The following is a 12,149-nucleotide window of genomic DNA, read 5'->3' as shown; positions in this document are numbered from 1 at the left end:
CTTTGTATAAAATGTAACTCAATCTAATGCAAAATAAATACAACTAATTTTGAGTAACTCTTGACACTGTACTTAAAGTGGAAGTCAACCCAAACATATTATCTTCCAAGAATGTGTTCTATGCAAGTCCACTAGTTGAAATAAGGCATTCTGATAAATATTGCGTTTGAGGAATAAGAGTTAATCCACTCATTTTTAGCCATCTCCGGGGGCGGCCATTTTTTCACTTCTGTCGACTGAAAGTGACATCACAACTACTCAGGGCTTAGGTAATGACCAATCACGGCTGACCTGTTTTCTGAAGCTGAGCCATTATTGAGCAAGTGACAAAATGGCCGCCCCTTGAGATGGCTAAAAAGGGGTGGATTTTGCTGCTTAACTTATATCCCACAAACGCAATATCAATCAGAATGCCATGTTTCAACTAGTGTGCCTGCTGGGAGCATAGTCTTGAAAAAAATATGCTTGGGTTGATTTCCCCTTTAAGTTACAACATTACTACATTATGTATTCGCATCAATGTAAAATGAAATTGCTTTATGCCTTAATATGACAAATCCTTTATAAATTTCATCAGGTAAAGAAACACACATTCCTCCCTTAAACAACATTCAGATTAATCCACATTAATAAAGAAAATGATCAAATACTAGTTGTGACATTAAATTAAATTTGTGCAAAACCAACAATTATGAACTGCTAAGAACATACAGTATGTGACAGAAGCTGCATGGAGCATGTGTATCAAGTCAGGACATACTCCAAGAGCCTCAGCGTGCACTGCTAACGGACCCTCTGAAAAAAAACTTTGATGCTTGGCCAATTTCTTCAGCCCTAATAAAGCTAGCTTTCATTACCGCATTTTTTGAATGAGGCTTTCAGGAGCACATTCTGCTACAATTAAACTGCATAACGCACCAGAGATAGACAAATTGGAAAAAACCTAAGAGGCAAATTGAGAACTTAACCACAACAGTGGCCAACTGTTAATGAAAGCCAACATAAACCCACGTACTGCGGGGTTACATTCTGCAGACTAATTAGACTACCTTGTTGGGATGGGTGGATCAATACCAAAATATCGCTAATCCAATCCAGAGTGCTCAATTTTAAGTACAGATCCTCTAGATAAAGTATCGATATTTGCAATTAATTACTATACATATCATATATTTATTAATCTATCATTTAAAAGGTTGTATTGTCATCCAATCAGAATTTTCACTGTGCTGCCAAGGGCAACGCACTTTCTTTGGCAGAAACAGACTGTCAGCTCTTGTCCCGCTCTACAAAACTTTGTAAACGCATTTGATTGGATGAAGAACAATCAGGGTGAAAGCCTAAGTGTCTATAGGCACTGCATGGAGTGCACGCCACTGTTGAATAGATGAGTGGTAATAAAATAGTTTGAAGTGCGCAGTTTGTTTCAACTGACGATTTATGGATGCTCTCCCACTGGTGTGAGCGTAGTGGCAGCACATGTGGTTTTGTCACAACTTTGAGTAAAAAAAAAAAAAAAAAAAATTATATCGAATCGGTACCATGATGTTTGGTCCAGTATTTCTTGGTATAAAATCAAACCCAAAATCATTGGTATCACCCCTACCTTGCACAATCAGAGCTAACCCTAACCCACCCCTAACCCAAGTCCCCTAGCTCTCAACCTCTGGAGCTGCAAAAAGCACCAAGTTAACAGCAAGTCACAATTTTTCCAGTGGTATTGAAAATTTAGGCAGGAAACGGTAATTTACACATTCCAATCGTGACGCCACCCCAGACTACCCTCCAACATTTATCGCCGTTTATAATCGAGACCTGATTAAGCAGCAGGTGTGCAACGGAGACTGCTGTGCTGCATTCAAAAGCGCTGGGAAATTTTCCAACACCTCTAACTACCTGGTAGCATCGTTTGGATGTCACAACTCCGATGTAGCTTGAACTCTGACAACCAACATCGTCAACAGTCATACCATTTTTCTCCTTTAAGCAAAAACCTTCCCAATTATTTAGTCAAAACTGCCTTCAATCTACATAAATTTCACAATTCCTGGACATTTTGGGATCATTATTTCTATTGCTCAATTCCACTGTAAGGTAAATCACATCGATCATAACATACACATACAGCAATCTATGGCAGGATGACGTCACTTGGGGGGGTCACATAATAGTGCGAGATCGTCGAGTTCCGGCGGACGCGCGCCGGGTCGTTCCCACGGATCTCCCCAGCTGCGGCGCCCGACGGGACCCCGCAGCTCCGGTTTCCCGGCGCGGGAAACGTAGTCGGGCAACTTAAAATGCTGGAGGTAGCCACAATTTTTCATCAGGTCTACTGGGGGACCACGTAGGACAACACACGTTCTAATCAGATGCATGACAAATGCTATTTTAAATATATGCGTACATTTCATGCAAAATAACCTACGTGCTCCGAATAAACTTCATATTTGATCATTTTCAATGCGTGTATGTATATAAGATCCAATATCCTATCCGAACCTAAACGCTTGAAGCCAGCAACAAAATAACCACGGTGTAATTTACTTTTCCAGTGCAAAGGGCTCTCTTGCATTAAAATTACCATTAAAATATGCATGGCACAAAACTGCGGAACAAAAAACCAACATTAAGTGCAAGAACACGTTTTGTACTTTTTTTTTCCACAAAAATCAACAAAAAATGTGACATTATTTAGGCACTATGTTTGTCCTGCATATCATTCCAAATCCGCAATCAAATCAATCAATCAATCAATCAATCAATCAATCAATCAATCAAGCAAGCAAGCAATCAATCAATCAAGCAAGCAATCAAGCAATCCTGTTGCAGAGGGTTGTAAAAGCACAACTAAGACACGTCTGCCACCTAGTGGCAATAGTGCAACTTAAAACTGCAGTCGACCTATTCATATTCTCTTTTTTTTTTTTTTACAGGACTTTTTCATATTTTGTATGTTTCCCGTTTTTCCCCATTTTGTTTTATTTCGTGTGAAACATATATTGAATGTTTATCAGTGTTTTTTAAAGATTTGCTTTGGTTTCTAAAAAAATGTGTGTCTGGGGGGTTTAGGGGGATGAATAAATCAAGGTGCGTGTGTGCTCCGCCAGTTGCCCGTCCCTGCTTTAGACTTGCAGTGGGTACGCAAAGTATTCAGACCACTTGACATGTTTCACTTTCTGTGTCATTTGCAGCATTTGCTAAAATAAAAAAAATATATTTCTCATTAACGTACAATCACCCCATCTTGACAGAAAAAAAAGAAATGTAGAATTTTTTGCAAATTTATGAAAAAAGAAACACTGAAATATCATATGGTCACAAGTATTCAGACCCTGTGCTCAGTATTGAGTAGAATCACCCTTTTGAGCTAGTTCAGCCATGAGTCTTCTTGGGAATGATGCAACAAGTTTTCCACACCTGGATTTGGGGATCCCCTGCCATTCTTCCCTGCAGATCCACTCCAGTTATGTCAGGTTGGATGGTGAACAGCCATTTTCAGGTCTCTCTAGAGATGCTCAATCGGTTTTAGGTCAGAGCTCTGGCTGGGCCAGTCAAGAACGGTCACAGAGTTGTTCTGAGGCCAGTCCTTTGCTATTTTAGTTGTGTGCTTCGGGTCATTGTCCTGTTGAAAGGTAAACCTTCGGCCCAGTCTGAGGTCCTGAGCACTCTGGAAGGGGTTTTCCTCCAGGATATCTCTGTACTTGGCCGCATTCATCTTTCCCTCAATTGCAACCAGTCGTCCTGTCCCATGGAGCTGAAAAACACCCACACAACATGATGTTCCCACCACCATGTTTCACTGTTAGGGATTGTATGAGGTGGTGATGAGCAGTGCCTGATGGTTTTCTCCACTCAACTCTTAGATTTAACACAAAAAAAAAATCAATCTTGGCTCATCAGACCATAGAATCTTATTTCTCATAGTCTGGGAGTCCTTCATGTGTGTTTTTTTTTTTGCAATCTCTATGTGGGCTTTCACGTGTCTTTCATTGAGGCGAGGCTTCCGTCGGGCCACTCTCATGCTATAAATCCCAGACTGGAGAGCTGCAGTGAAAGTTGACTTTGTGTTAACTTTCTCCCATCTCCCTACTGCACCTCTGGAGCTCAGCCACAGTGATTGTTGGGTTCTTCTTTACCTCTCTCACCAAGGCTCTTCTCCCACGATTGATCAGTTTGGCTGGCCGGCCAGGTTGAGGAAGAGTTGTGGTCTTCCCAAACTTCTTCCATTTGAGGATTATGGAGGTCACTGAGCTCTTTGGGACCTTGAGTGTTGCAGGAATTCTTTTGTAACCTTGGCTAGATCTGTGCCCTGCCACAATTCTGTCTCTGATCCCAGTGACATGCACTGTGAGCTGTAAGGTCTCATACAGACCTTTCCTAATCAAATTCTATCAGTTTAACTAAACACAGCTGGATCGACTCCAATAAAGGAGCAGAACCATCTCAAGAAGGATCAGAAGAAATTACCAGCATGTGAGTTAAATTTGAAGGTTGCTACAAAAGGGTCTGAATACGTGACCATGATATTTCAGTTTTTCTTTTCACATAAGTTTGCAAGAAATTCTGTTTTTCTTTCTGGCAAGATGGGGTGCTGAGTGTACATTCATGACAAATAAAATGAGCTCTTTTAACAAATGGGTGCAACGACGCAAAGTAAAAAAGGAGTCTGAATACTTTCCGTTCCCATTGTATAACAATAGTCTTTAAAGCTTACCAAATGTGTCCTGCGGGCTTTGAGTTCGATTCATGTGCTACAAATTATTTATATAGCTGAGTGTGAGTGTGAATTGTTTGTCTCTCCAGTACGTGATTGTTTTCCCTCGTTTAAAGAGTGTTAATGTTTGAACTTTGTATAATGTTATAGTGGCTTACAATAATAAATGAACTTTTCAGAAATAAAACCGGTTTCATTTTTAATTAACACTTTCGTCGACCAGGCTTTCATGTTGGTGTAATTTAGTGTTGGTCATGATGACGGCACTTGGAAAGCTACGTGTTTTTTTTAGGTGATGCTTGGTATGAAGTTTAACAACCGCAACAGGTTACAGTGCTCCCAAATAACCAAAACATTCATTGCAGAAACTCTACCCTCCCTGCACGAATACGATACACTATAATTTCATGTTTACACTTAAGCCTTTAACTAGCCTTCTCTACTACTGTTGATGTATAGCGTATTTCGTATTTGATTACACTTATATTTGCAATGTAATGCACATAATTTACTGGCTATGCATGTGCATTCCAAGTGGAAGTGTTTCCTGAAAAACTCATTGGTCTACTAGCTCATATGTGGAACTCTATCGCCATCTACTGGAGAACTCAGGTAATGGCAGCCTCATCACAACCGGTATAAATGTTTATTCATACTCCCACCCCCCCCCCAAAAAATCAGTAAACCCCACTTAGCTTTAAAACCTAAATGAAAACAAAAGACTAGTTAATTCACAGTTGGAGGCAGCGTTGCACTTTTGTAAAACATAAAAGAAAAAAAAAAACTTTAATAGTAAAATATGATGATAAATGTTGAGCATTTGAAAACTTTCTCCAGTCAAGTAGAAGACTTTTATCGTTAATGGAATAAGAGGCATCATAGGAAGTGCAAAACACATTACCAATTACACAATTATTTTTACAGTTTTCCACTGTATATTTCCTGTGTTGTTCACACGTGAGCTTTCTGGTTCTTCAGCAGTGAACAAAACGTGTGATTGGAACAAAAGACTATGTAAAAGAAGAGGACGGAGCCTTTGAGGCCTTGAGGGAAAACCAATGTCCCATCGAAAACCTCTGCTACCTGCAAACATACTGCCAATTTGTATAAAAGTCTAAGAGTAAAATGTCCCCGGACTTGTTCGATTTATTACAAAATCAAACTAGTCACAGCGCCTACTACTTTTATACAGAAGTAGGCGCTGGGGCCAGTTTGATAACCCTAAATAAACCTGACGATGTGGATTGAATAAAAAAAATAAAAAATAAAAAATAAAAAAAAGGGCACGAACATGAATGTTGAAATGTAAAAACAAATGAATTCAAGACATCCTGAGTTGGGAAAACAAAACAAACATAAATAGACTGTGGGCAGAAAAGTAGTGCAGGTCACGCTCGTCCCGCTGCTGCTGTTGTAGTTTGCATGTTGTTTGTCATGTACATGTCAGTCCAAGCAGCATGAAGTCACACATGCTAGTAGCCTTGTAGTCCATTGTACACGTTCTGTATGGAGCCTTGCTTCAACAGCTTACGAATACCTGCAGAGGGATCGAAGTCGTTTATAGTGGTCATTCAAACGTCAGTTAAAAACATCCACTACCTAACATATTTATCGGAGCCGCACCGAAGATTCATAATGCAGTGGCCCTAAATAAATGGCACATACATTTTCTAATTGACTCTAAACAAATACAAATATGAAAAAGTGACGCACTACACTGTCTCTTAAGATGTCAAATTAGTTATTTAATTCGAAATCCTAGATGGAAAAAAAATAGCCTTTGTGGTTAAACGTGATGCTTGATTTTTGACTTTTAAGAGAAACCCCATAAGCTGGCTCAATTTTTTTTTTTTTTGATGAAAAGCTGAATTTTGTTTGAAATTCCACAATTTTTAACCATAGAGAGCTGGTTAGAAATGAAAGAGTCCGTCATAAAGGACTCCTTGATGCCAGATGGTCTTTATGACAAGAGGGCTAATAAATTAATCAGTGATTTTTGCTCTCAAAAGTAATTTTCAAATTTTAAAGGACAAATCTAAACCCCACTAATTCTGATTTACCTTTTTTCTGCTTTTCATCCAGCTGTGTCTGAGGAAACTCCACGTCAAAGGTGATGATGAGGGACCCGCGAATGTTGATGTTGTCGAAGTTGGGCAGGCCCTCGCCTTTCTTCCACATCCTGGCGCCAGGCTTGGTTACCTTGTCCCGCTCGATGTGCACCTGACGGACAGGAAGAACACACATGCAGCGCTTCGACAACACCATAAACAGATGTTGAGCGAGCCAGAAGACGGATACCTTGTGTCCATCCAAATGAACAATGTCCATCTCAAAGCCGATCAGCGCCTCCACCAGTGAGATGGTGACATTGGTGTACAGGTCATCTCCCCTGCGCTCGAACACGCGATGTCTGCAAAAGACAAAAGCCTTATTTATGTCACATGCTTGTACATCCTGTGACCGAAATGTCAACTTAAGTTATAACGGTTGCTTGTACTTTAACACTTTGATGCGGAAACGCAGATCTCCAGGTTCTCCGTCGATGTGAGGCTCACCTGAGGAAAATACATATATTCCATTAAATGTCCCACACACGTTGAATAAAGTAGCTAAAATCTAAAATGGATGCACATTTTTTATCCAGAACAAAAGACAGAATCTTTTTGTTGACTTTTGAATACCAGAAAAAGAATCATAACATTTGGAGAGACATTTTTTTCATTGGAGGAGCAACAATATTGATGCTGTTTAACGCTACTGTATCATAAAGTGACAACGGTATAATACTGGTGGTCCTGATGCTTACCTTCTCCAATGAAGGGATACTCCATCTCATCTCTCACTCCTTGTTCAATTTCTACCTCCAGTGTTCTCTCTTCGTTCACCAGCCTGGTACCATCAAGCAAATGGCACAAAAAGTCTCCGTTGACCGAAGGATCGCGATAAATAAAAATTGAAAACGAAGGAGAGACTCACTTGACGTTGGGACATTCATCGCACACCATCTCTTGCGTCATCTGGAAGCGGCCTGGGCCGAGCTGTGTGGTCCTCATCTCTGGTCGACAGTTGCACTTCCTCTTCCCAGGCGTCTCTTTAGCTATGGGCTTGTTCCGCACAACCTAGCAGCAAAAAAATAAAATAAGATAAATAAGCAGTGGAAGCGTCTTAGGTTTTTTTTTTTTTTTTTTAAACGTGACAAAGTTGAGGTGCCCTTGAGCAATGCACCTAACCCATCTCGTAGCTCAAAAGGTGCAGCACCCTTTGTGCAGCCGTTCAATGTGCAATCTCCCCTTGTTTCATACAAACATGGACCAAATTGTTAGTACCCCTCTGATCGCTTCCTGTGGTCCATGTTTAGTATGGTACCCACCATCTTGGCACAGCACAATGATTACTTGTCGACCCTTTCAATAGGCCACCTGACTACTTACAAGTTTGAAGACACCTGTGATACCAATTAGAGGACACACCTTAGTTGAACATGTCCCTATGGTCAAATTATTTTCAATCTCTTCTAGGGCTACCATTATTTTTGTCCAACTGTGTTTCATGAATTTTTTGGGGGTAATAATTCTGTTCAACCACAATTCAAAAAGCAATGTCTGATTTTCATTGGTTAATTTTCATTCCAATTTTACCACTGTGGGATTTTCTTTCATTATTATTATTATATGGATGTTAGATTTTATTTATCCAATCAGATTTCAGTCTGAATGTGATTCCATGTCAGTCCAATCAATAGTGCTGGCCGATGTTACTCAAAACTATATTAGTAATACCAAACAAATTTCAAATTCATCCTTGCAAGGCCAATGAGCTGGACTTTTTTAGTCTCGCCTAATACACATGCTTTTCAACATGGTTGGAAGACAAAGTACCCATTGAAAGCCTACACAAGCACGGTGAAAACATGCCAACTCCATGTGGGATGGTTTACTTACCTCTACAAAGTTGCCAGAGTAGACTTCTTCAAGCGTGACCTCCAAGTCAAGTACGATGTCATTTCCTCTGGGGATGTTACGGTCCTGCTGCTGTCGGTTGCCTCCAAACATGAAACCGAAGTCGCCAAAGAAACTACACAGCGAAACAGAACAATTGTAAGCCAACACTAGTACCACCTGTTAGTCAATGTGAAATTCCACCACAATTTTCCAGAAAAACATGCCTCAAAGGTCACACAAGGGCTCTCCTTATTTTCTGTTTTAATAAGTGTGATGATGACCATAGAACCCGAAAGACAAAAGTTCCAACAGTCATACAATTCAAAATTCCAGCAAAGCTTTAGGGACTAATCTGCCTCTAAAGTCACACACAAAGTCCATTTATTTTTCTTTGGCTTTCTTTGTGTTTTTTATCATATCATGACAGTAGGGTACCAGACATAACAACGAGGACAAGTGGGAAATAAAAGGTTCTGGCAGTGCAGGTTTGATTTGTCCATCCATTATTTCCTATGGGAGAATAGTTAGTATAGCAACATATCTTAAGGCAACCAACACTTTAGAACGGATCGTGTTTGACTTTAAGCATGGTACACACATACCGATATCGTCCCGAATTTGAGCACTCTGCACCCTTCCAATCAAAGTCAGCAAACAATTCATTGGTGATGTTTCTGAAAGATTATCTTGACTGCATTTTCTGTGGTGTAGAGTAAATTAAGAGTGGTTTTCTTATCTCATCTTACTAGCGAGTTGTATCTGACATTTTTCAATACAGTAAAAAGGTATTATTGATGTATTAATTATGCCACTCTAACAAAATGTATGCCTCCCTACATTTTTTTGTGGTATTATCTTATTTTGTAGGATAACTCCACCACTTTGTTTTATTTTAGTCAGTGACAAAGGTTAATAAAGAAGAAAAGCATTATTGCGTCCCTACGAGTGGTATTCATGAAAATATCATAAGCAACATTAACTTAATTGTATTAAGGAAAACAACTTCGCATAAGATGTTAATTTTTTTTAAAAACAAGACTAAATCAAATGTACTTAAATGTCATGACGGAATATTCTAGACATGTAAAATTGACTGGATGATTTGACAAGTTCGATTCCTACATAAATATAATAAAGAAATACTATCTTTACAACAGATTAGTCTCAAGAACATTTTACTTGATACTTGCAAATGAGTTTTACTTAAAATGAAACATTACAATTAAATTTTTTTAAAATGTGTGAATTGTAAAAGTGTATTTTGAGTAACGCTACAAGTTTTTTCCCCCAGTGTGTCATCTCGAGTTCTCATTTAAAGATGTTGAGATGTTTAAAATAACTGTGGGTTCCACTGTAATCCAGAATCCTAATGCCATTTTTCTTCTATTTATGTTAACAGGACCAACCTGGAGAATATATCATCGTGTGAACTGTGGTGTCCTTCTTTAAGTCCATCTTCGCCGTACGCGTCATACTGTTTCCTTTTCTCTTCATCTGACAGAACCTATAGATGATAAACATGATAAACAAGTACCAGTCATACTGCTGCGCAAACCATATAATAAAACCCGTCTCATTTTTAATTAACACTTTGGTCGACCAGGCTTTTAATAAAGACACTGTTAAATGTATACACCTCGGACAGTGTCCATCAAAACTGAGCATTATCTTTGAGATGGTAAAAGTTGTAATGCAGCTCGTTTATTGGGTGTCACTAAATCATAACGCAGCAGTTATACGTCAGTAATATGAAATATTTCAAAAGTCTAAATATTTTTGATTGTTGTTATTCTTATTATTTATGTTAACCCAATAATATAAGTGAGAACAGAATACTAGAAGGAAACACCTGCAGCTGTTATCACAAACAACCTTTTATTTGGCGATATCGTGTCAGCCAATCAGATGAAGCCACACGGTAGAGTTGACCAATCAGGGCTAGCCTAATGTTTCCAACGGCAACTGACCAGCTATGCGTATAAATGCCGTTTGCTCGGGCTCTTCCGGGAGACATTTCACTGGAAAATCTAGACGCTTTGTATGAATTATCACTTCTGAATTTTAAATTGTCTCACACCTCGTAAGCAGCGCCCAAATCGGCGAATTTATCCTGAGCTTTGGGGTCGTCTTGGTTCCTGTCGGGGTGTAACTGGAGAGCTAGTTTCCTGTAGGCTTTCTTGATGTCCCTGATTGATGCACTCTTGCTCACCCCAAGGATCTTGTAAAAATCTCGACTGCAGGGGAAAGACATAAGATTCAAAACAATCACAAACGACACAATAATCCTCTTGTTGGTATAAGGCTAGTAAACACAGGCTAGTTTGACAGACAAAAGCGTGGGGTTTTCTTAGTAACAGAACTAGTTTGCTCCATTTCATGACACAGTATCATCAACACAGGATAAAAATGTAAAAAGAAGACTAGTTTAGCCGCTTGTGCACGCCACTGGTTGAACCAATCACAGTGGAACATGTGTACCAGCTGGCGATGCTGCGTGAGCGACCGTTTCAGCGCAAAACCGCTTACTTACCCGGCAAACACTGTAGTGATAACCCAGAGAATTAAACAGCACACAGTGTACAGGTTCATCCCTTTGGTCGCCATATATAAACCCCTAAATATATTTCGCAAAATCTTGAAAAGAAGAGCCGGCTTCTTTTGAAGGTTGGATCCAGCTGCCAGTCTCAGGAAAGCCTTTTTTCCGGCTTGTCAAGGAAGTCCCGCCTCCCGGCAATCGGCTCAAAACCCCGCCCACATTTAAAGAGATATGTGTTTTGATGATAAAGACTCAAACACATTACGGTTGACAAACATAGAGGCAAAGAAATGTATACAAATATACAGTATTATGTAGAGCACATAAACACAAAGTTTTGTGTGCTTTCGAACTTGTGGATTTGTTTGATTTGTATGGATTTATAGTTCCAAATACATACAGGTATTGCTTGACGTCATTATAAAACATATTCAAATGAAATTTCAGATTATATATATCTATTTAAAATATATTTTCAAAATAAAGGGGAAGACGTGGTGGTTCCAAAATAAGAAAAAGCAGTTTGCTTGGTAACACCTAGGAAGTATTTTGAATGAATTTGAATTTGTATTTGAATGAATGACACTTCTTTCACTTTGTTGTTAATAAGATATTTAGCAGGCAAGTTCTATCCAAGCAAGTATCCAGTCATGATTACCAACAAGATTATGCGTCTCGAGAGCAGAAGTCATGACTGTGTGAACGACCGATACCGCGGCACTGACTGAATGGCTTGTGATGAAATGAGATTCCATATTGTCATTGTCAAAGGAACCGGTTTGGCTCGTTTTGTAGAAAATAGTTTACGTTATTTTGGGGTCAATTCTCCCCTGAAGCAAATAATCTTCTTGTAACAGATTGAGACGCACAAGAACTGTTTATAATATTTCTACTATTTATATTATAGAATAAAATAATGAACATATTGTTTGTCTATTTAGTGGTACAACACTTATGA

General features: G+C 39.2%; 1 protein-coding gene across 1 annotated transcript; it reads right to left on the bottom strand.

The window, feature by feature from the left end:
• Positions 1–5,463: 5,463 nt before the first annotated feature.
• dnajb11 (DnaJ heat shock protein family (Hsp40) member B11) lies at positions 5,464–11,378 on the bottom strand. Its single transcript, XM_086052555.1, has 10 exons — positions 11,186–11,378; positions 10,733–10,889; positions 10,062–10,159; positions 8,656–8,788; positions 7,691–7,833; positions 7,521–7,603; positions 7,212–7,269; positions 7,013–7,124; positions 6,775–6,934; positions 5,464–6,251 (listed from the first exon to the last, which is right to left on the bottom strand). Exons 1-10 carry the CDS (start codon positions 11,257–11,259, stop codon positions 6,187–6,189), a joined length of 1,083 nt encoding a protein of 360 aa, XP_085908681.1. The 5' UTR covers positions 11,260–11,378; the 3' UTR covers positions 5,464–6,186.
• Between the last annotated feature and the right edge of the window lie 771 nt (positions 11,379–12,149).

This window comes from Filicampus tigris, chromosome 14, assembly GCF_054856515.1.
Source record: "Filicampus tigris isolate MCC_2025a chromosome 14, RoL_Ftig_1.0, whole genome shotgun sequence".
Lineage (NCBI taxonomy): Eukaryota > Metazoa > Chordata > Actinopteri > Syngnathiformes > Syngnathidae > Filicampus > Filicampus tigris.
This window is presented reverse-complemented; position numbering and strand designations above follow the sequence as displayed.

Bases quoted from the DNA above. Each gene is read 5' to 3' on its own strand.
- dnajb11 (XM_086052555.1), bottom strand. From the start codon at position 11,259: ATGGCGACCAAAGGGATGAACCTGTACACTGTGTGCTGTTTAATTCTC. The intron at 8,789-10,061 runs GTTGGTCCTGTT...TTCGCTGTGTAG, and splicing joins CACGATGATATATTCTCCAG to TTTCTTTGGCGACTTCGGTT. The intron at 6,935-7,012 runs GTATCCGTCTTC...CCTGTCCGTCAG, and splicing joins TTCATTTGGATGGACACAAG to GTGCACATCGAGCGGGACAA.